Genomic DNA, 25387 nt, shown 5'->3' with positions numbered 1-25387 from the left:
AACAGCCTCTGTAACAGAGAGGACTGGCCAGAGCCATTAATAAACAGGTCTAAACAGGGCCAGCTGGAGTTACAGCATTTAGTTATGATAGTATCTGTAATGCAACATTTACATCTTAAAAATGGACTTTGGTTTGTTGAATCAACGCTCACTGACCAGAAAGTTGAAAATACTCCATGTAGATACTGAATCGACGCAGACTGACCTACTGTAGATATGGTTCTGCTTCAAACAACTATTTTGCCTCTTTCATTTTTTTATTTAACAAGGCAAGTCATCACCCCAAACAACAAAGGAATTGGCTAACATACACATCTGGCTAGGCCAAAACATGACACGTAGGAACTACGTTGTTGTCCTCATAAAGGTTACCTGAGCACTAACTCTTCAGTCTAACTACTGTTATCTGCCTGCCAAAAGACAAATAAGTTGGCTGAGCAAAAAACACAGAATATAAGAATGCCCTTTGTTCTTCTGTTGCAGTTAAATGGTTGTTGTAATGCTGTTGAAGGTAGATGTTGAGCTAAAGGCTGTTGAAGGTAGATGTTGAGCTAAAGGCTGTTGAAGGTAGATGTTGAGCTAAAGGCTGTTGGTCTGTTGAAGGTCGATGTTGAGCTAAAGGCTGTTGAAGGTAGATGTTGAGCTAAAGGCTGTTGGTCTGTTGAAGGTAGCTGTTTAGCTAAAGGATGTTGGTTGTACATGTAGTTAGAGGTTGACATAAGGCCTCAGTCCTTTGTTGGTTGGTTGTAGTTAGAGACCTCTATCAGGTTGTGGTCTGGGTCTCTGAAGTAGAGAGATGTGATGGGTCCAACAGCACCACTCCTCTCCACTGGACCCTCCTCTATCTCCACACCACACGCCTGCAGGTGACAGATAGATGAGACAGTCGCACAGGGACTTTCAGGACATGGCAGAACAGCATCCTACTAGAAGACAGCATGTCCATCCATATGGTTATGGTGGAGGACTGGAACCATGTAGTAGATAGCTTGGGAGGTGTAGCGGCTGTGTGTGTGTGTGTCACCTGTAGGTGTGTAGCTACAGAAGCCAGGGGGGTGAGGGTGATGAGACAGAGGTCAGCTGATCCTGAGGTGGGTCTCAAAGCCTTGGGTTCAAACTCCTGACCCACCTGGTGCAGGTTCAACTTCTGCTTCCCAAAACACAGCGCCTCAAGGCTACCATCTGCTTCTGGTTACATCTGCTGGGGTCAAATCTGCTGGGGTTTAATAAGAGAGACTGGTCAAGGCTACCATCTGCTGGGGTTTAATAAGAGACTGGTCAAGGCTACCATCTGCTGGGGTTTAATAAGAGAGACTGGTCAAGGCTACCATCTGCTGGGGTTTAATACCATCTGCTGGGGTTTAATAAGAGACTGGTCAATGCTACCATCTGCTGGGGTTTAATAAGATACTGGTCAAGGCTACCATCTGCTGGGGTCTGGTCAAGGCTACCATCTGCTGGGGTTTAATAAGAGAGACTGGTCAAGGCTACCATCTGCTGGGGTTTAATAAGAGAGACTGGTCAAGGCTACCATCTGCTGGGGTTTAATAAGAGACTGGTCAAGGCTACCATCTGCTGGGGTTTAATAAGAGAGACTGGTCAAGGCTACCATCTGCTGGGGTTTAATAAGAGAGACTGGTCAAGGCTACCATCTGCTGGGGTTTAATAAGAGAGACTGGTCAAGGCTACCATCTGCTGGGGTTTAATAAGAGAGACTGGTCAAGGCTACCATCTGCTGGGGTTTAATAAGAGAGACTGGTCAAGGCTACCATCTGCTGGGGTTTAATAAGAGAGACTGGTCAAGGCTACCATCTGCTGGGGTTTAATAAGAGACTGGTCAAGGACTGGGGTTTAATGGTCAAGGCTACCATCTGCTGGGGTTTTTCAAGGCTACCATCTGCTGGGGTTTAATAAGAGACTGGTCAAGGCTACCATCTGCTGGGGTTTAATAAGAGAGGCTACCATCTGCTGGGGTTTAATAAGAGACGATGGTCAAGGCTACCATCTGCTGGGGTTTAATAAGAGACTGGTCAAGGCTACCATCTGCTGGGGTTTAATAAGAGAGACTGGTCTGCTACCATCTGCTGGGGTTTAATAAGAGAGCTACCACTGGTCAAGGCTACCATCTGCTAAGAGAGACTGGTCAAGGCTACCATCTGCTGGGGTTTAATACTGGTCAAGCTACCATCTGCTGGGGTTTAATAAGAGAGACTGGTCAAGGCTACCATCTGCTGGGGTTTAATAAGAGAGACTGGTCAAGGTGCTGGGGTTTAATAAGAGAGACTGGTCAAGGCTACCATCTGCTGGGGTTTAATAAGAGATACCACTGGTCAAGGTGCAAGCTGGGGTCAAGGCTACCATCTGCTGGGGTTTAATAAGAGATACTGGTCAAGGCTACCATCTGCTGGGGTTTAATAAGAGACTGGGGTAAGAGATACTGGTCAAGGCTACCATCTGCTGGGGTTTAATAAGAGAGACTGGTCAAGGCTACCATATGCTGGGGTTTAATAAGAGAGACTGGTCAAGGCTACCATCTGCTGGGGTTTAATTTTCCACTGGGGTGGTCAAGGCTACCATCTGCTGGGGTTTAATAAGAGACTGGTCAAGGTACCATCTGCTGGGGTTTAATAAGAGACTGGTCAAGGCTACCATCTGCTGGGGTTTAATAAGAGATACTGTCAATTTACCATCTGCTGGGGTTTTAATGCTACCATCTGTTGGGGTTTAATAAGAGAGACTGGTGCTACCATCTGCTGGGGTTTAATAAGAAACTGGTCAAGGCTACCATCTGCTGGGGTTTAATAAGAGAACTGGTCAAGGCTACCATCTGCTGGGGTTTAATAAGAGAGACGGGTCAAGGCTACCATCTGCCACGGGTCAAGGCTACCATCTGCCGGGGTTTAATAAGAGAGACGGGTCAAACATCTGCCGGGGTTTAATGACGGGTCAAGGCTACCATATGCTTTTAATAAGAGACTGGTCAAGGCTACCATCTGCTGGGGTTTAATAAGAGAGACTGGTCAAGGCTACCATCTGCTGGGGTTTAATAAGAGAGACGGGTCAAGGCTACCATCTGCCGGGGTTTAATAAGAGAGACTGGTCAAGGCTACCATCTGCTGGGGTTTTCCACGTGGTTACACAGTCCAGTTGGAGTGTATCTATGATTTATTTAATGACCTTGTTGGTTGTTAGCAAATCTATTGTGGAAACGACCACGGGCAGAACAGTAGAAAACATTGACAACCTATGTTTTATCCAAAGTAGAATAATTAACGTCTCAGTAAAAGTGATCAATAGACTAATAATTGATTAAGCAGTCTGTGTCAGTACTCAGAATGTACCTTAAAGGTGATGACCTCCATGCCCAGGACAGAGGAGTAGAAGGTGCAGGTGTCTGGAACACTCTTCACGGTCAACACAAGGTGGTCCAGGTGACTCACCTGTACAGGGCCGGAGCTCTTACATCTCACCCCCAACGACACCACGGGTAGCCCCCACACCCCCAACACAGCCAGCCCACGGGACTGGGGCTGTAGCTGTGACAACATGGCCAGAGACAGATGGGTGAATGTCGGTGTGCAAAAAATATCATGCATGTAAAGAAATATTCACATGAACGTGTAGACAGCGTCCCTACGTGGTCAAATGAAGTAGCACTATGATAAATTCAGCAAAAATCTGGGGTTAACTGTATTCGGGTAATTACGGTAAATCGGTCAACTGTAGCGGCGTCGTTTCTTACAAAGTTGTAGAATTCGATATGAATTACACATTCTAAACAAAAAGTTAGTAGCTTACAATTTAATACAGAAGTTGTACTGTAGACGACTACACATGCCCCTCGTTAATAAAAGTGTCTTCCAAAGACAAGGCACTATTCTGTAGCTCCGTTTTAGGACAGGTCACATTCGTTTTATTCTACAGGTCTTACCTGGCGGTAAATCCCTTGAAAACGCCCCAAGTGACAACGTAAAGTCCGGAGCGCCATCGTTCCTTTAGTAGAGTTGAAAAGAAATGGATGACATTCCACCCTTCACTTCCTTCTTATTGCCTTGACCATAATACCGTAATTGCTAGAGTTTTTTGCCTACCACATCATTTTCTTTAGCCTTTATTTAACCAGGGAAGTCGGTTAAGAACAAAAAAATATTTTACAATTACGTCAAACCCCGGCCAAAACCTCCCCTAACCCGTGCGACGCTGGGCCAATTATGCGCCGCCACTATGGGACTCCCGATCATGGCCGGTTGTGATACAGCCCGGAATCGAACCAGTGTCTGTAGTTACGCCTCTAGCACTGAGACAGTCTATTAGATCGCTGAGACACTCGTGAGCAAAGTTATGGGAATCATGAACTTCCTTCAGAACAGCTCTGCGCGGCAAAGCGCAAGTAGAATGAACACAGAACAATGAGACAGATATTTCACCGGATCTATACACTTGAGTCATCCGCTCGGCGTTTCTGCTCACAACCGAATATGGTGCTGAGAGGAAGCCCAGTGTCCGGCAATGAGAGAGGAGAGAACGAGATGGATTTTGGCCGATATTCTGCTAATTTTGTCATAGATTAAACAGTTGATCTCAATACAGTTTTCAGTTCCCAGAACTAAAATATGTAACGAACAGAGTGGACTAACACGGAACCCAAATCGGCTGCGCGTGTGCATCGTGCATAAATGTATTTTGCCCCGCCCCACAACAAACGCGATCACAACAGGTACATTAAAATATCAAAACAAACTCTGAACCAATGACATCAATTTGGGGACAGGTCGAAAAGCATTAAACATGTATGGCATTTAGCTAGCTTGCTGTTCTGTTTTGTCCTGGGATATAAACATTGAGTTGTTATTTTACCTGGAATGCACAAGGTCCTCTACTCCGACAATTAATCCACACATAAAACGGCCAACCGAATCGTTTCTAGTCATCTCTCCTCCTTCCAGGCTTTTTCATCTTTGAACTTATATGGTGATGGGCATCTAAACTTTCATTGTATTACCACGACGACCGGCAACAATGTTTAACAAAGTTCGACTTTCAATCACCCACGTGGGTATAACCAATGAGGAGATGACACGTGGGTGCCTGCTTCTATAAACCAATGAGGAGATGGGGGAGGCAGGACTTTCAGCGCGATCTGCGTCAGAAATAGGAATGAGTTCTATTTTAGCCGTTGGCGTCGCAGACGCTCGCGAGCAGTGTGGGTGCAATAATTGAATAACATGGATTTCTAAATTTATTTTGCGACGCTCGCGCACGCGATGTCTGGTCTGGTCATGTGAGTTGTGTATACTTTACCCTTTGCCAACATTTATAAAAAAATGTCATTGTTTAGGAGTGCAGATTGAGTTAATGCACACGCGCATTAGGCGTTCCCTAATGGAAATATGCAAATGTTAGCTAGAACGCGCCAATAGGATCTCTAGCTCGTGCTTGGCTCTGCCCACTACGAGTAATTAGTTCCTGGGCAGTGGTCTAGCTTAGTTTAGTTATAAACATCTTCAGTGGGAATGCCCTGACATGCATAGGCCATATCACTGTAAATGTAGAATGCAGATATCTGATTGACCATGCAATGCCTTTCATGCTGCGTTCATAACCAAGTGGGAAGGTGGTATTTATCATCATGTCACATGTATAAAACTGGGAAAAATCCACTTAAAACGCCCCAATATAAACACAGTGCCTTCAGAAAGTATTCAGACCCCTTGACTTTTTCCTCATTTTGTTCGGTTACAACCTTATTCTAAAAGACATTCAATTGTCGTCCCCCATCTACACAATACCCCATAACGACAAAGTAAAAACAAGTTCAGAATTATATATATATTTTTTTTAACGAATATATGACATTTACCTATGTATTCAGATCCTTTACTCAGTACTTTGTTGAAGCCCTTTAGGCAGCGATCGAGTCTTCTTGGTTATGACGCTATGAGCTTGGCACACCTGTATTTGGGGAGTTTCTCCCATTCTTCTCTGCAGATCCTCTCAAGCTCTTGTCAGGTTGGATGGGGAGCGTTGCTGCACAGCTATTTTCAGGTCTCTCCAGAGATGTTCAATCGGGATCAAGTCCGGGGTCTGGCTGGGCCTCTCATGGACATACAGAGACAAGTCCCGAAGCCACTCCTGTGTTGTCTTGGCTGCGTGATCAGGGTCATTGTCCTGATGGAAGGTGAACCTTCACCCCAGTCTGAGGTCCGGAGCGATCTGGAGTAGGTTTTCATCAAGGATCTCTCTGTACTTTACTCCGCTCATCTTTGCCTCGATCCTGACTAGTCTCCCTGCCGCTGAAAAACATCCCACAGCATGGTGCTGCCACCACCATGCTTCACCGTAGGGATGGTGACACGTTTTTTTTTTACAGATGTGACGCTTAATATTCAGGCCAGAGTTTAATCCTGGTTTCATCAGACCAGAGAATCTTGTTTCTCATGGTATGAGTCTTTAGGAGCCTTTTGGCAAAGTCCAAGTGGGCTGTCATGTGACTTACTGAGGAGTGGCCACTCAACCATAAAGACCTGATTGGTGGAGTGCTGCAGAGATGGTTGTCCTTCTGGAAGGTTCTCCCATCTCCACAGAGGAACTCTAGAGCTCTGTCAGAGTGACCATCAGGTTCTTGGTCACATCCCTGACCAAGGCCCTTCTCCCCCGATTGCTAAGTTTGGCCTGATGGCCAGCTCTAGGAAGTATTGGTGGTTCGAAACATCTTCCATTTAAGAATGATTGAGGCCACTGTGTTCTTGGGACCTTCAGTGCTGCAGAATCTTTTTGGTACGCTTCCCCAGATCTGTCTCAACACAGTCATGTCTCGGAGCGCTACAGACAATTCCTTTGACCTCATGGCTTGGTTTTTTCTCTGACATGCACTGCCAACTGTGGGACCTTATGTAGACAGGTGTGTGCCTTTCTAAATCATGTCCAATCAATTGAATTTACCACAGGTGGACTCCAATCAAGTTGTAGAAACATCTCAAGGATGATCAGTGGAAACATGATGCACCTGAGCTCAATTTCGAGTCTCATAGCAAAGGGTCTGAATACTTGTGAAATTTTTTCTAAAAACCTGTTTTTGCTTTGTCATTACGGGGTATTGTGGGGCGGCAGGGTGGTTAGAGTGTTGGACTCATAACCGAAAGTTTGCAAGTTCAAATCGCCGAGTTGACAAGGTACAAATCTGTCGTTCTGCCCCTGAACAGGCAGTTAACCCACTGTTCCTAGGCCGTCATTGAAAATAAGAATTTGATCTTAACTGACTTGCCTGGTTAAATAAAGGTAATACATTATGGGTTATTGTGATGTCATTATGTAGATTGCTGAGGAAATATTTTTATTTCATCTATTTTAGAACAAGGCTGTAACATAACAAAATGTGGAAAAAGTCAAGGGGTCTGAATACTTTCCAAATGTATATCATGATAGAGGTGCCCTTTGTGAACAGACGGATATTAAACTACAGCCTGTTAAAATACAGAACTGGCCTGTGACCCAAACAACCTATTCCCTTTATTGTGCACTTCTTTTCACCAGAGCCCATAGGACTCCGGTCAAAAGTAAGTCACTATAGGGAATAGGGAGCCGTTTGGGACCAATGCAACACAGTGCAGTAGGAGGCCTTGATGAAGACAGCCAGGTTAGTAAGACAGAAAGACACAATACACTTCATTTACAACGGGTCATTATCAACAATAACAGAGCTTCAACCACCCAAAACTTTATTTGTACAGGGAGGAGGTAATGACGGCAACCGTGAGAACACATGGAACCTATAGAATGTGATGTCATCGTGGCATGGAACACTCCCTCCCTCTGGGTGAACAGCCAACCTACAGCATCCTACAGGCCCACCGCTCAACAAGAAAGAGCGCTATCAGAATGTACACAAAGAACCAAGCTCAAGAAAATAAAAAGATTAACACATTTTTAAAAGGGAACAAGTCTTCGTTTTAACTGTGAATATTCAGTCTACAATATTTTAGAAATAATAATATACAAGTTTAGAATATTACACTTCTTCAGTTTTCCCACTCTGTAGTTATTGCACTGGTGTTCCAGATATGAAGATGTCTCTTGGTGGTAGAAGTTCTAGGCCAAAACACAGGACAGAGGCAGCAGCCTGGCCTGGGTCTAACCTGGCCTGGGTTCTAACCTGGCCTGGGTCTAACCTGGCCTGGGTCTAACCTGGCTTGGGTTAGACACGGGGCTTAAACCTGGCCCGGGTCTAACCCTGGCCCGGCAGGGGTCTAAATCCAGATCCTTCATGCAACACCACATGGAACCCATAAATGTGATTCCCAAACGGCACTATCCCCGATATAGAGCAGTACTTCTGACTAGAGTCCTATGGGTAGTGCACTATATAGAGAAAGGGTGGTGAAGATGGAGCCATAATGCAGCCGCCTGTTCACTTCCTGGTCATATGGTAGCAGAACCAACAGGTTGTCATAGTGACAGGGTTAGGATCATAAGGAGGTTGTCATTATCATTCAGGGCCCGTATCCATAAAGTGTCCCAGAGTAAGAGTGATGATCTAGGATCAGTTGGCCCTTTTAGGTCATAATGAATAAGATTATACGGACTGATCCTAGACCCCCACTGACTGACTGATCCTAGACCCCCACTGACGGACTGATCCTAGACCCCCACTGACGGACTGATCCTAGACCCCCACTGACGGACTGATCCTAGACCCCCACTGACTGACTGATCCTAGACCCCCCACTGACTGACTGATCCTAGACCCCCACTGACTGACTGATCCTAGACCCCCCACTGACGGACTGATCCTAGACCCCCACTGACGGACTGATCCTAGACCCCCACTGATGGACTGATCCTAGACCCCCACTGACTGACTGATCCTAGACCCCCACTGATACTGCGATATGCTTTGTGTACACAGGCCAGGTCATGATGAAACACTGTCAGAGGGCAGAAATAGAAACAGGCCAGATCAATGCTTCATGTGATGGGCTAGAGTTAAGACTACATACTAGGATCAGTTAACAGATACCTACATCCCATCTCAACAACGGTTCAACACAATTCATAATCAATAATCAGTACTATTGGTCCGATGTCCTGAATATGATGCAATACGAGTCGAAAATAAACTGATAGAATTCCCAACGGAATCCCAGTCCGTCACATCTCATTCTGCCCATTAAAGCCTGTACAACATTCTACAGTTTTAACTTAAAAACTAATTCAGCAAAGCTTTGACACACTGACAGTCTGTGAGCCGTTCCAGAGTATTGATAAAGGCAGTTAAGTCTTTCAGGTGGAGAGCAGGGTCAGGTGGGGACAGTCCCTTTTGGGGTAAGACAGGTAGGGGAGAGCAGGGTCAGGTGGGGACAGTCCCTTTTGGGGTAAGACAGGTAGGGGAGAGTTGGGTCAGGTGGGGACAGTCCCTTTTGGGGTGAGACAGGTAAGGGGAGAGTGGGGTCAGGTGGGGACAGTGGAGTCCCTTTTGGGGTGAGACAGGTAGGGGAGAGTGGGGTCAGGTGGGGACAGTGGAGTCCCTTTTGGGGTAAGACAGGTAGGGGAGAGTGGGGTCAGGTGGGGACAGTGGAGTCCCTTTTGGGGTAAGACAGGTACGGGAGAGTGGGGTCTGTTAGCCAACAGGGGACAGTTGTATCTCTTTCTCACGTCTCTTCCTACAGAGTCTATGAGGACATCACCTTCCTTCCTTCCTGTCGGTCTCTCTGTCTGTCCAAACACCAGCATGTCAGTTGGATAAAAGTCAGTGATGGCTTAAGAATGAAAACATGAACAACGTAAGTGGTCTGACTAGGAGAAAGGCCTGCAGAACTGACACGGTGTTATATACTGTCTGCCTGGAGCACCGCTGACCCCTGACCTCCAGCTCTCCAGGTTAGACCACACTCTCCCGGTTCGCAGACACCAACACGGCCCTGCGGCAGATAGGACAGGTGGAGTTCTCAGACAGCCAGCGGTCGATACAGTGAACATGGTACTCATGAGAACAGGGCAACTTCCTCAACTTGTTCCCCTCGGCATACTCTGTGATACACACACTGCAGGTCTTCAGAGCATCACTCTCCCCAAAGTTCCTGGTGGAGAGGTTGTCGATCTGCTCCTTGGTGAGTCCTCTGGGCTGTTCCTCATCCTCATCATTCAGGAGGAAGAAGTGAGCAAGGCGGAGGAAGGGTAGTGACCCTGGTTCCTCCAGACTGATGGGGGCACGGGGGCGACCTCGCCCCTCCCTGGGGGTGCCCCCCACCCCTAAACCTAACCCTGGGGACAGACCTAGACCCATCCCGTCCTCCCCCTCCCTCTCCTCTGTCCTTGCCTCCCCGGCTCCTCCAATACTATGCCCGCTCACTGAGACAGGAGGCTCCGCCCCCTCCGCCATGCCGGCTACTCCCCCGTCGGGAGTGTTGAGCGCCTCGGCCAGGTCGGCAGCGCCAGTGGGGTTACCACCGCCACGGTTTGAGTCCGAGGAGTCAGAGTCTGAGTCCATGAAGTAGCTGAGCTCTCCGAAGCCGGTCATGATCTGTCGTATCATGGTCTGCAGAGCCATGGAGGTGGCCTCTCCCAACCCCGCATCACTGATCCTCCTGATAGGGATCCTGATGGTGCTGACGTACGTCCTCACACCCGCACGCTCCGACCGGGAGAAGGTCCTGCGGAACCCCCCCCTCTCACTCTCGTACAGGAAGGTGTTGTTGGAGTTCTGGGAGCGTGAGCGGGTTCTGTTAGCAATGCTGTCCCTCTGGCGGTACTCACCTGGACGAACACGACGCACCTGCAGGTCCAGCATGATGGTGGGGGGACGTCGTCCTGCTGCTCCCTCCCCGCCCGCGGCCTCTCCCTCCTGGGGTGGGGTGGTACCGGGCTCTGGGGCGTTCCCAGACCCTGTTCCGGCTGACTGGGCCTCGTACTCTGCGGTGCTCTGCCGGGACAGAACATGCTGTCGAGTCCGTGAGCTTCCCTCTGCGGGTGCCTGGGTGGCGGGGCTGTGTGAGGTGGCGACGTGGCGGGGGAGTCGGTCCAGGGTGAGGGGGGAACGACTTCGTGTGGTGCGAGCCCTCGTCCGGCGCTGCTCAGGGCTACGGCTGCGGGCTCGTCTCTGGCCCCGTCGTGGAGGCTCCTCAGGGGGCGGGCTAGGAGGGGCAGGGGCGGCTGGAGGGGCAGGGGCGGCTGGAGGGGCCTGCACCAGGGGACTGGCTGGTCTGGAGACAGGAGGGGTGGTGGTGACAGGGCTGGGAGGCTGTGGGACTACCTCTACTACTAACTCTGGGACCATCTCTGCTTCTAGTTCTGCCTCTGCTTCTACTTCAGCCTCTGCTTCTACTTCAGCCTCTGCTTCTACTTCAGCCTCTGCTTCTACTTCAGCCTCTGCCTCTACTTCAGCCTCTGCCTCTACTTCAGCCTCTGCCTCTACTTCAGCCTCTGCCTCTACTTCAGCCTCTGCCTCTACTTCAGCCTCTACTTCAGCCTCAGCTTCTACTCAGCCTCAGCTTCTACGTCAGCCTCAGCTTCTACGTCAGCCTCAGCTTCTACGTCAGCCTCAGCTTCTACGTCAGCCTCAGCTTCTACGTCAGCCTCAGCTTCTACGTCAGCCTCTGGCTCAGCTTCTACGTCAGCCTCTGGCTCAGCTTCTACGTCAGCCTCTGGCTCAGCTTCTACGTCAGCCTCTGGCTCAGCTTCTACGTCAGCCTCTGGCTCAGCTTCTACGTCAGCCTCTGGCTCAGCTTCTACGTCAGCCTCTGGCTCAGCTTCTACGTCAGCCTCTGGCTCAGCTTCTACGTCAGCCTCTGGCTCAGCTTCTACGTCAGCCTCTGGCTCCATCTCCGCTTCTGGTTCCACTATGACAGCCATCTCCTCCACAACTGGTTCCTCCAGCACCTCTCCTGTCTCCATGGGCACCTCCGCCTCAGGCTCAGGCTGGACCTCCACCCCATTGCCAGGTGCTCTAGTTGGGGCCTCCTCCTGCGCCTCGGCCTCCCCCTCCGCACGGGCCTGCTGCTCGGCCAGGTTACGGTTAACGTTGATCTCCAGACTGAACCGGAAGTCTCCGCTGTTTGGGTTGGTCCGGCTCACTGCCCGCCACGACTGGTTGCCTCGGTGACCACTGCGGGTGGTGTTGCCTGTCCGCCTGACGGTGTTCAGCCAATCCAAGAGGGTGTCGCCGTTAGACGGGTCCTCTGGACCTTCTACCAGTTCTAATGGAAGACAGAACATATCAACATTCTAATGGAAGACGGAACATATCAACATTCTACTGGAAGACAGAACATATCAACATTCTATTGGAAGATGGAACATATCAACATTCTAATGGAAGACGGAACATATCAACATTCTAATGGAAGACAGAACATATCAACATTCTAATGGAAGACAGAACATAACAACATTCTAATGGAAGACGGAACATATCAACATTCTAATGGAAGACAGAACATATCAACATTCTAATGGTTTGCAGTGACGGAGTCCTTAATGGTGACATTATGACCATCTTTAAAAGTTGATGAACTTTTAATTTCTGCTTGAAAGACATAATGAAAAGTACAGAGGAGCCTTACCTCCTGTAGCTTCTCCAGTCTCACTGGTGTTGATGCTCGGCTGCTGCTGCTCTGGTCCATCCTTAATCTGCTGCAGCCGACTCAACAACTCCTCTGCTGTGATCTCACCTAGGAGGGATGAAACTACAACTCAGTACACCGACACTGGCTCTAACTGCCTTCATTTACTACTCGAAATACCCAAGTATTTGCCCATAAAGCTGTAGTTTGTCTCCTGGTTACACAGCAACAGGACAGTACTGAGAACCACCAGACTTACCAGGACAGGCCCTGTCCTCTCACTGCTCTCCCCAGGAAAGGTGTTCCACTAGCGGAGGCTCCAAACATAGTGCCCACCCCACTGACCTGGATGTGGCATGATAAGAAAAACTCAAACCTGAGACAACAACCTTCGATAGCCAATCTAAAAAAACTGACCAAAAATGTAATTCAACCCAGTCTGCAGTAGAGAAATAAAGCCCCAAATCAAAAAGAACACAAAGACATTCACTTTTTAAATGAGATAGAAAACTCATGTCTACAATGCTCTGTTAACCCCCATATGTATTACAGTTACCTGGGGTTCACAGCAGGTTGTTGTCTAATGAGGTGTGTTAGTGGTTTATAACAGGTGAATTAAAGGAGACTCAGTTACCTGGGGTTCACAGCAGGTTGTTGTCTAATGAGGTGTGTTAGTGGTTTATAACAGGTGAATTAAAGGAGACTCAGTTACCTGGGGTACCCAGCAGGTTGTTGTCTAATGAGGTGTGTTAGTGGTTTATAACAGGGGTATTAAAGGAGACTCAGTTACCTGGGGTACCCAGCAGGTTGTTGTCTAATGAGGTGTGTTAGTGGTTTATAACAGGGGTATTAAAGGAGACTCAGTTACCTGGGGTACCCAGCAGGTTGTTGTCTAATGAGGTGTGTTAGTGGTTTATAACAGGTGTATTAAAGGAGACTCAGTTACCTGGGGTACCCAGCAGGTTGTTGTCTAATGAGGTGTGTTAGTGGTTTATAACAGGTGAATTAAAGGAGACTCAGTTACCTGGGGTTCACAGCAGGTTGTTGTCTAATGAGGTGTGTTAGTGGTTTATAACAGGGGTATTAAAGGAGACTCAGTTACCTGGGGTACCCAGCAGGTTGTTGTCTAATGAGGTGTGTTAGTGGTTTATAACAGGTGAATTAAAGGAGACTCAGTTACCTGGGGTTCACAGCAGGTTGTTGTCTAATGAGGTGTGTTAGTGGTTTATAACAGGTGAATTAAAGGAGAGTCAGTTACCTGGGGTACCCAGCAGGTTGTTGTCTAATGAGGTGTGTTAGTGGTTTATAACAGGTGAATTAAAGGAGACTCAGTTACCTGGGGTACCCAGCAGGTTGTTGTCTAATGAGGTGTGTTAGTGGTTTATAACAGGGGTATTAAAGGAGACTCAGTTACCTGGGGTACCCAGCAGGTTGTTGTCTAATGAGGTGTGTTAGTGGTTTATAACAGGGGTATTAAAGGAGACTCAGTTACCTGGGGTACCCAGCAGGTTGTTGTCTAATGAGGTGTGTTAGTGGTTTATAACAGGGGTATTAAAGGAGACTCAGTTACCTGGGGTACCCAGCAGGTTGTTGTCTAATGAGGTGTGTTAGTGGTTTATAACAGGGGTATTAAAGGAGACTCAGTTACCTGGGGTACACAGCAGGTTGTTGTCTAATGAGGTGTGTTAGTGGTTTATAACAGGGGTATTAAAGGAGACTCAGTTACCTGGGGTACCCAGCAGGTTGTTGTCTAATGAGGTGTGTTAGTGGTTTATAACAGGGGTATTAAAGGAGACTCAGTTACCTGGGGTACCCAGCAGGTTGTTGTCTAATGAGGTGTGTTAGTGGTTTATAACAGGTGAATTAAAGGAGATTCAGTTACCTGGGGTACCCAGCAGGTTGTTGTCTAATGAGGTGTGTTAGTGGTTTATAACAGGGGTATTAAAGGAGACTCAGTTACCTGGGGTTCACAGCAGGTTGTTGTCTAATGAGGTGTGTTAGTGGTTTATAACAGGGGTATTAAAGGAGACTCAGTTACCTGGGGTACCCAGCAGGTTGTTGTCTAATGAGGTGTGTTAGTGGTTTATAACAGGGGTATTAAAGGAGACTCAGTTACCTGGGGTACCCAGCAGGTTGTTGTCTAATGAGGTGTGTTAGTGGTTTATAACAGGTGAATTAAAGGAGATTCAGTTACCTGGGGTACCCAGCAGGTTGTTGTCTAATGAGGTGTGTTAGTGGTTTATAACAGGGGTATTAAAGGAGACTCAGTTACCTGGGGTACCCAGCAGGTTGTTGTCTAATGAGGTGTGTTAGTGGTTTATAACAGGGGTATTAAAGGAGACTCAGTTACCTGGGGTACCCAGCAGGTTGTTGTCTAATGAGGTGTGTTAGTGGTTTATAACAGGTGAATTAAAGGAGACTCAGTTACCTGGGGTACCCAGCAGGTTGTTGTCTAATGAGGTGTGTTAGTGGTTTATAACAGGTGAATTAAAGGAGACTCAGTTACCTGGGGTTCACAGCAGGTTGTTGTCTAATGAGGTGTGTTAGTGGTTTATAACAGGTGAATTAAAGGAGACTCAGTTACCTGGGGTACCCAGCAGGTTGTTGTCTAATGAGGTGTGTTAGTGGTTTATAACAGGTGAATTAAAGGAGACTCAGTTACCTGGGGTTCACAGCAGGTTGTTGTCTAATGAGGTGTGTTAGTGGTTTATAACAGGTGTATTAAAGGAGACTCAGTTACCTGGGGTACCCAGCAGGTTGTTGTCTAATGAGGTGTGTTAGTGGTTTATAACAGGTGAATTAAAGGAGACTCAGTTACCTGGGGTTCACAGCAGGTTGTTGTCTAATGAGGTGTGTTAGTGGTTTATAACAGGTGTTACTACAGGTGTATTAAAGGAGACTCAGTTACCTGGGGTACCCAGCAGGTTGTTGTCTAATGAGGCGTGTTACAGGTTTATAACAGGTGTTACTACAGGTGTATTAAAGGAGACTCAGTTACCTGGGGTACCCAGCAGGTTGTTGTCTCTCATCAGCCGGTAGTCTGCCTCACTCAGGTTGTTGACAAACTGGTAGAAGGCCTCCTCCCGGTCTAGCCGGTCCCGTTGCCGCCTGCGCTGGGCCTCTGGTTGGTCACTGGCGCCCGGCTCAGAACTGTCGGAGCCCTCCATCGGTTGTCGAAGGGAGAGAAGTTGGAGATAAACGCTGTCTATCGCTGAGTCACCACGATCCAGCTGCTAGGGATAATCAATCAAATGTAATCAATCAAAATGTATTTTTACATCAGCAGTTGTCAAAATGTGCCTTTACAGTAGCTTGGCCTATAACCCAATGAGCAAGCCAGGTAGAGCCAGGAAAAAGTCCCGAGAAGGAAGAAACCTCGAGAGGAAGCAGGCTGAGAGAAGTAGGCCATCGCCATCCTCTACTGGCTGTACCGGGTCGACAATAGAAATGCCTAGCTGCATCTTCGACACACTGACACAGTCAGCAGGTGGGGAAGACCACAGACAGGTGATCTGATTTATGACATGCAGCACATTAATAAAACACACATATTTTGATGTTATTGACCAGGACTAAATGACATCAACAAATAGCAGAAAGCAGGTTAACTAGCCAGCTTATTAGCTACTACGTTAGCTAGCGTTCAATAAACTATAGTTATTAATAAGGACGTTTCCGATATCAAGGAAAATCTTTCATGGCTTGGTGGGCATCGTTTACTCTGATGCAACAATGTCTCCTCCTTTAAAAAGCATTATCCTAACGGAGTCTCGTGTTTTGATAATAATAATAATAATCATAATAATAATAATCAGCAGCAGCAGCTAACCAGTCAGACCAAAGTCGACAAAAACAAAATGGAATCTGGGGAGCTAACCATGCTAGCTAACACCCTTAGCATCTGGCTGGAAATGGCATCTGAAAGATGGAGAAAACAGCTCGTGTTAACTCGTGTTAACTCAGCTAGCTAACGATATACTAACAACATTATTATTTTATGATTTCAAGTTGTCAAGACTAAATGTAGCTATCTAGTTAAGACATTCGTCTGGCCAACAGACCATTTAATAACATTGGCTAACAGGCTAAGGAGAAAACGTTTAAACTTGCAGTCATCAGCTCTTCGGATGCCTTTTGTGTAAATGGTTAAATATAGACATCCACTTACACACAAAATTATATGATTAAGTTGTTATTCTATACACGAAACGTTATTAGCGACTTTACGTTGTTTTTGCTGTTCATAACTGGCTAGCCAACTATTAAGTAAATGAATGAATACCTGGAAACAATGTTAACTACCTACCTGACATAGTCACCAACACGAAACGAAGCCAGTAAATCAACGCTCATCTAACCTATCTATCTATCTATCTATCTAGGTGATGAAGCTAGTCAGTTAGCTAGGTGACGAACCTAGTCAGTTAGCTAGGTGGCGAAACTAGTCAGTTAGCTAGGTAACGAAGCTAGTCAGTTAGCTAGGTGACGAAACTAGTCAGTTAGCTAGGTGATGAAGCTAGTCAGTTAGCTAGGTGATGAAGCTAGTCAGTTAGCTAGGTGTTGAAGCTAGTCAGTTAGCTAGGTGTTGAAGCTAGTCAGTTAGCTAGGTGTTGAAGCTAGTCAGTTAGCTAGGTGATGAAGCTAGTCAGTTACCTAGGTGATGAAGCTAGTCAGTTAGTTAGGTGATGAAGCTAGTCAGTTAGCTAGGCGATGAAGCTAGTCAGTTAGCCAACACCTTCCCGAAGTTAAGAGTTCTAGCTGCTTGCTAAAGCGCCAGCTAGCTAACAGGTTAGCACAATTTAACAGCCCACTTTATATCTAGTGAACAACATTTAAATATGTCATACATTCACAGTACCTGTCTTGTATTTGTGTCGTTATTCGTTATCTTGGACTTTGGTCTTTTTATTCTAACAAATCCGCTTGAATAGTTGGGTACGGTCTTAGGATTCCATTTTCTCCATCATTGTACAGAGATCTTCCGGAAACTGGGGGAGCATGAAACGGAAGTTTGTTTTTGGTCTGTACTTTGACTGCAGTGCCATGCTGTGGTGAGAGGTGAAATTGTCAAAAAGCAGATCAATTATTGCATGCAACATTAAATGTGTAATAATACATGTAAAATCAATATGACCAATGTAGCTACTACTACTACAATTAGTCTGGGTGGCCGTTTGATTAGATGTCCAGGGGTCTTATGGCTTGGGGGGTAGAAGCTGTTTAGAAGCCTCTTGGTCCTAGACTTGGCGCTCCGGTACTGCTTGCCGTGCGGTAGCAGAGAGAACAGTTTATGACTGGGGTGGCTGGGTTGGTTATGTAGGCTTCTTCTAACCCATTGCTTTCTACTACATATAAGAATGCAATTAAATTATATCTTTACATAAAAAATCTAAGTCTATCACAATTACAGTCATTACAATAAATGTTATACCCCTTGATCTTCAAAAATAGGCCTTGGAAGTATGGATGTATAGATTAGCTAAATTGTTTTACCTTATTAGCCAGCCCTACTGTGTTGTTTATGATTTTATTATCATGGAGGACTGATGTGGCTCATTCATTTGAGTTGAAAAATAAATGCTGCGCTCATGGAATGGCATGCTTTGAGCTCTACTGAAAAGTGCTATTTACATGTGAAAAATGAATGTCATATGCTGCATTTGCTACAGGCCTATTGTTTACCTTTTAGTTGGTGGCACATTGATATCTTGATAATATGCAGCTGTTTAAAGTGCAAATCTACAGATGAAACAATAACAAAACGGTCGACCCTGCCTCTGTTTTGGTAAAACGCTGAGGGATGGGCCTGGAGAAATGTAACCACTCTCAGATTAATAGACAGAGTTATGGATGCAAAGACTGACCATCCATGATATCAACATATTATTTTAACCATGTTATGAGGCTATAAGGTGTTTGTTTACATTTACAATGTTTAAAACATTGGAGAAAAACAAGCTTATATGTTGGGTTCTCATGGAGTGTGACAGTTGAACTAAGCTCATGGGGCATAAATCATATTCTTCAACAATCAATGAATATATATAATTTATAAGTCCATAAATGGATGTATCAACTACAGATTTCCCCTTGAATTAATCCTCTACGGGATCGGTGTCCCGGGACGGTTGAACTAACGAGCACTAATGTGATTAACATGATGTTGCAACAGGACATAGACATGTCTTATATGGGCAGAAAGCTTCAATTCCTGTTCATCTGCACTGTCCAATTAACAGTAGCTGTTACAGTGAAAAAATACCATGCTATTGTTTGAGGAGAGTGAACAACTACAAAACACTTTTATCACGGCAACTGGTTTGATACATTCACCTCTGAAGGTAAATAATGTACTTACATTCAGTAATCTTGCTCTGATTTGTCATCCCGAGGGTCCCAAATATAAAATGTAGCATAGTTTTGTTTGATAAAATCCATTTTTATATATCAAATGTAGGAACTGTGTTCTACAGTTTGACCCCAATGCTATCTCTGGCTACACACCCACCCCACCTGGCCATCTAGATGTGTGAAGGTTGGTGTAATTTATGTAGGGAAGCTAATAATCCATCATGTATGACATTCCTGGGAGTGTGTTTTTTTTTTTTTTTTTTTTTTTTTACTAGGCAAGTCAGTTAATAACAAATTCTTATTTTCAATGACAGCCTAGGTATGGTGGATATGCATATTGTTGATAGCATTTGAAAGGAAAGACTTTGAAGTGTGTGGAAATGTGAAATTAATGTCTGCCTTGTTTAGGGGCAGAAGGACAGATTTTTATAGCCCGGGGATTCGATCTGGTATCCTTTCGATTTTTAGTCCAATGCTCTAACCACGAGGCTACCTGCCACCCCAAAATGTATAAACTTACATGTTTTATTACCATATCATTTTTTGTATGTTCTCTGTGGTTATGTACTTGAAAAGGTATCAATTGACCAATTTGGCACATTTGGGCAGACTTGATACAAAATATTGTCCAGTATTGCAATGCTTCACTGGATCAATCTGAAACTTTGCACACACACTGCTGCCATCTAGTGGCCGCAATCTAAATTGTGCCTAAATTGCAACATTATATTATGGCCTTTCTCTTGCATTTCAAAGATTGAAAATCCATGTTTTTTCTTTGTATTGTCTTTTACCAGATCTAATGTGAACATTCTACATTAATTTCACATTTCCTCAAACTTCAAAGTGTTTCCTTTCAAATGGTATCAATAATATGCATATCCTTGCTTCAGGTCCTGAGCTACAGGCAGTTAGATTTGGGTATGTCCTTTTAGGTGAAAATTGAAGACAAAAAGTGTTCGATTTTTAAAGTGTGTGAATTTGAGCATGTCCCTATGGATTTTTTTTTTTATCAGCATGAATTAGATTGAGCAATAAAAGCCCCACTTTTATTCCATAGTCTGGGATCCACACAATGCAGCTGTTGCAACAACACATGTTTCACTGGCTGTCCATTAGTTTCAAAAACAAGGATTGATAGGCAGTTTAAACTTCTTGATTTCAACCATTATTGTGTTCAAATACACATTTAGATTTGTGAACATCCATCCACAACAACCACAACATCCACAACAACCACAGTCCATAAGGAGCAAACAGCTGAATGAGAGCAGCACTGTGATTCACATCAATGTGCTATGTAGATATCAATAGTAAGTGATATCCGTATCGCTGTAGACTACACCTCTGCTGTCATCCTGGGGCGGCAGGGTAGCCTAGTGGTTAAAGCTTTGGACTAGTAACCGGAAGGAGTTGACAAAGTACAAATCTGTCGTTCTGCCCCTGAACAGGCAGTTAGCCCATCATTGAAACTAAGAATTTTTTCATAACTGACTTGCCTAAAGGTAAAATAAAAAATAAATCCTTACCTCAAAGCGTTTATTCAAGTTGGATAATATTTGGATGCTGACAGCAGTCGCACCATTGGAAGACAGTAGCCTATGAAAGCCTATTCCTGCCCTTTTCCCACCATCCATTAAACACATTTGGTGTGTCATCATAGTGGAAACTTTTTTCAATGCTGATTTGAATGTCAATCAGAAAACAGAGTAGTGTCTCAGATTTTTTTTTTTCAAAATTTGAAAGTAATACTCAAAGTAACCATCTAGTTTTTCAAAAAGTAAAAAATAAATCTGATCTGATTACAATATTTTTGCTGGTAACGTAATGGATTACAGTTACCGTTTTTGGTAATCCATTACTCCCCAACCTTGAATATGAACCATCCAATTGGACAGCTTTCCGGGCCCTCCGGGAAGGCAGAGTGGTTCTCTCTGGGGATTTATAGTTCCTCTGCGTGGCAGTCCTCGGGAGCTGCTTTCCACCATGAAGCATCAATCAACCATTAGAGAGTGATTACGGTAATAAAATGACCGTGGCAACAATGAGATAACTCTGGTTGTATCCCAAATGGCAACTTATTCCCTAAATAGTGCACTACTTTTGACCAGGGCCCGATAGCGCTCTTATTAAAAGTAGGGCACAATGTAGGGAATAGGGTGCCATATGGAGCATAGATCCTCGCTTCAGAACATCTGGAGTGGCTGAAGGATCCTCATGCTCTTTCTCTCCCATTAGATACCACTCCTTGAGTATCACTTAAACACAGCCTACACTATCCTCAGGTCAAGTGGCTCTACTTGTACAGTTTACACCGATTACAATGAAGCACTACAATATTTTTACTTTATTTAACTAGGCAAGTCAGTTAAGAACAAATTCTTATTTTACAATGACGGCCTACCCCGGCCAAACCCTCCCGTAACCCGGACAACGCTGGGCCAATTGTGGGCCACCCTATACGCTTGGAGGTAAGGATGACAGCAGAGGTGTAGTCTACGGCAATACGGATATCACTTATTACTGATATCTGCATAGAACATTGGTGTGAATCACACTGCTGCTCTCTCATTTAGTTATTTGCTCCTTACGGATTGCGGTTGTTGTTGATGGCTGTTCACAAATCTAAATGTGTATTTGAACCCGATGATTGAATTCAACTAGTCTGAATGTACCTGTAACTGATCTGGTGTGATGATGTGATGGCATACTAATTTATACTAACTTAAGATCAATGTATAGCTGTTAGACACCAACCCCCGTCACTGAGTCTACCATTCTGCTCCCCTGTCTGCTATGGAACACAAACAAAGCAGCTGACATTATGAGAGAAGATATGTTGTTTATGTTTAGGCCCAGGCCTCTATGTCTCCAGCTCCAACTGAACAGGAAACCAGGAAGACGTGTTGCAGTCAATCAGTCAGCCACCACACTGCAACACCCACCGCAGGGCAAGCAGTAGAGCAACGTCAGCCAGCTAGCAGCAGGGCCACAGTAGAGCAACGTCAACCAGCTAGCAGCAGGACCACAGTAGAGCAACGTCAGCCAGCTAGCAGCAGGACCAGCAGTAGAGCAACGTCAGCTAGCTAGCAGCAGGACCAGCAGTAGAGCAACGTCAGCCAGCTAGCAGCAGGACCACAGTAGAGCAACGACAGCCAGCTAGCAGCAGGACCACAGTAGAGCAACGACAGCCAGCTAGCAGCAGGACCACAGTAGAGCAACGACAGCCAGCTAGCAGCAGGACCACAGTAGAGCAACGTCAGCCAGCTAGCAGCAGGACCAGCAGTAGAGCAACGTCTGCCAGCTAGCAGCAGGGCCACAGTAGAGCAACGTCAGCCAGCTACCAGCAGGACCACAGTAGAGCAACGTCAGCCAGCTAGCAGCAGGACCACAGTAGAGCAACGACAGCCAGCTAGCAGCAGGACCACAGTAGAGCAACGTCAGCCAGCTAGCAGCAGGACCACAGTAGAGCAACGACAGCCAGCTAGCAGCAGGACCACAGTAGAGCAACATCAGCCAGCTAGCAGCAGGGCCAGCTGTAGAGCAACGTTAGCCAGCTAGCAGCAGGGCCACAGTAGAGCAACGTCAGCCAGCTAGCAGCAGGACCACAGTAGAGCAACGTCAGCCAGCTAGCAGCAGGACCACAGTAGAGCAACGTCAGCCAGCTAGCAGCAGGGCCACAGTAGAGCAACGTCAGCCAGCTAGCTGCAGGGCCACAGTAGAGCAACGGCAGCCAGCTAGCAGCAGGACCACAGTAGAGCAACGGCAGCCAGCTAGCAGCAGGACCACAGTAGAGCAAGTCAGCCAGCTAGCAGCAGGACCACAGCAGAGCAACGACAGCCAGCTAGCAGCAGAGCCAGCCCCAACTATGAATGAGCAGTCTTTCTGGCCATACAGTGAGGGAAAAAAGTATTTGATCCCCTGCTGATTTTGTACGTTTGCCCACTGACAAAGAAATGATCAGTCTATAATTTTAATAGTAGGTTTATTTGAACAGTGAGAGACAGAATAACAACAAAAAAATCCAGAAAAACGCATGTCAAAAATGTTATAAAATGATTAGCATTTTAATGAGGGAAATGAGTATTTGACTCCTCTGCAAAACATGACATTTAGCATGACTTTTCTTGTAGTTGGCCACCAGGTTTGCACACATCTCTAGAGGGATTTTGTCCTAATCCTCTTTGCAGATCTTCTCCAAGTCATTAAGTTTTCGAGGCTGGCGTTTGGCAACTTGAACCTTCAACTCCCTCCACAGATTTTCTATGGGATTAAGGTCTGGAGACTGGCTAGGTCACTCCAGGACCTTAATGTGCTTCTTCTTGAGCCATTCCTTTGTTGCCTTGGCCGTGTGTTTAGGGTCATTGTCATGCTGGAATACCCATCCACGACCCATTTTCAATGCCCTGGCTGAGGGAAGGAGGTTCTCACCCAAGATTTGACGGTACATTGCCCCATCCATCGTCCCTTTGATGCAGTGAAGTTGTCCAGTCCCCTTAGCAGAAAAACACCCCCAAAGCATTATGTTTCCACCTCCATGTTTGACGATATGGATGGTGTTCTTGGGGTCATAGGCAGCATTCCTCCTCCTCCAAACACGGCGAGTTGAGTTGATGCCAAAGAGCTCCATTTTGGTCTCATCTGACCACAACACTTTCACCCAGTTGTCCTCTGAATCATTCAGATGTTCATTGGCAAACTTCAGACGGGCATGTATATGTGCTTTCTTGAGCAGGGGGACCTTGCGGGCGCTGCAGGATTTCAGTCCTTCACAGCGTAGTGTGTTACCAATTGTTTTCTTGGTGACTATGGTCCCAGCTGACAAGATCCTCCTGTGTAGTTCTGGGCTGTTTCCTCACCGTTCTCATGATCATTGCAACTCCACGAGGTGAGATCTTGCATGGAGCCCCAGGCCGAGGGAGATTGACAGTTCTTTTGTGTTTCTTCCATTTGCGAATAATCGCACCAACTGTTGTCACCTTCTCACCAAGCTGCTTGGCGATGGTCTTGTAGCCCATTCCAGCCTTGTGTAGGTCTACAATCTTGTCCCTGACATCCTTGAAGAACTCTTTGGTCTTGGCCATGGTGGAGAGTTTGGAATCTGATTGATTGATTGATTCTGTGGACAGGGGTCTTTTAAGAGTGTGCTCCTAATCTCAGCTCGTTACCCGTATAAAAGACACCTGGGAGCCAGAAATTTTTCGGATTGAGGGGGGGTCAAATACTTATTTCCCTCATTAAAATGCAAATCAATTTATAACATTTTTGACATGCGTTTTTCAGGATTTTTTTGTTGTTATTCTGTCTCTCACTGTTCAAATAAACCTACCATTAAAATTATAGATTGCTCATTTCTTTGTCAGTCGGCAAACGTACAGAATCAGCAAGGGATAAAATACCTTTTCCTCACTGTACCTCCATGCCTGAGCCTGTACGCTAATTAAAACGGACGTTAAAATAACATGAGGAGCCAAACTAGGAGAGCAGAGATGAGGTGGAGGCTGCATCTGTAAGAGGCTTCAAAACAGCGAAGGGATATTCGAGCATTTTGTTGTGATTGTAGCAGCATATTGCCGAACTTACTTATCATATCAGTTCTTAGGCCTACTGATTAGAATAATCACTAGTCACAAGCCAACTCTCTTCAGAAAGCAGCGTTCAAAATATTATTTTAATGTTTATATTTACTCCATAAACATTATTACTAAACTCAGCAAGTCACTAATATTACATTGTCACCATACAGGCTGGATCACAAATATGTCAAACCTTTGCAACAGTTACACCATAAAAACAGAATAAAACTCAAATAATTTACATGAAATTCTATAAAACAGCAAACTGCTCACAAATGTTGAATATTTCCACTACATATGTTTTTTCTTTGCTTATTTGTGTTTTGCACAACAACACAACACTCTCACAACAACACAACACTCTCACAACAAGAGCAATATCTTATTATTTCAAAACTCCCATTAAAATGGAGATATTTCACATTGTTGTTTCTTTCATATTTGGGTTTTTAAACCCAGTAGCATTTTATTGTACATCCTTTCCACTGCCCGTACAGGGGGGTAAAAGGTTACTCACACACAAATACTTCACAGCACTTTCTAAGAAAAATATACACTTACAAAATATGTTACAAATTGGCACACAAAAAAATATACAAGATTTTGCTGTGTCAAGAGTCCTTCGAGACCCTTCTGGTAACAACTCTAGGCAGTATCATCATATCATCATATAAAGCTACATATTCTGTCAACCAACTGATCACAAAGGAAAACCCCAATCAAATGTATTTAAATAATGAATATCTACATGAAACATAACAGAATAATAATAATATAATATACATTCATCAAGAGGGTCAGTAGTCTAGTCTGCATTTCTTTCCTGTCATTTCTGGAAGTAATCAAAACCAAAGTCTAAATGATAATGTTGATGCTTCATAGCACCATGAGGAGGAGGCAGCT

The 25387-nt window shown here is 45.4% G+C and overlaps 1 protein-coding gene and 1 pseudogene across 1 annotated transcript; both read right to left on the bottom strand.

The window, feature by feature from the left end:
* Window positions 1-238: 238 nt before the first annotated feature.
* Window positions 239-4051, bottom strand: LOC135545423 (glyoxalase domain-containing protein 5-like; annotated as a pseudogene).
* Window positions 4052-7679: 3628 nt separating this feature from the next.
* LOC135545422 (E3 ubiquitin-protein ligase RNF12-A-like) lies at window positions 7680-17550 on the bottom strand. Its single transcript, XM_064973029.1, is given in 5 exon segments — window positions 7680-11478; window positions 11481-12191; window positions 12558-12665; window positions 15556-15787; window positions 17416-17550. Coding segments are annotated over 4 exon segments (2589 nt in total). The 5' UTR covers window positions 15725-15787; window positions 17416-17550; the 3' UTR covers window positions 7680-9877.
* Window positions 17551-25387: the final 7837 nt, after the last annotated feature.

The sequence above is a fragment of the Oncorhynchus masou genome, chromosome 9 (genome assembly GCF_036934945.1).
Source record: "Oncorhynchus masou masou isolate Uvic2021 chromosome 9, UVic_Omas_1.1, whole genome shotgun sequence".
NCBI classification, from domain to species: domain Eukaryota; kingdom Metazoa; phylum Chordata; class Actinopteri; order Salmoniformes; family Salmonidae; genus Oncorhynchus; species Oncorhynchus masou.
This window is presented reverse-complemented; position numbering and strand designations above follow the sequence as displayed.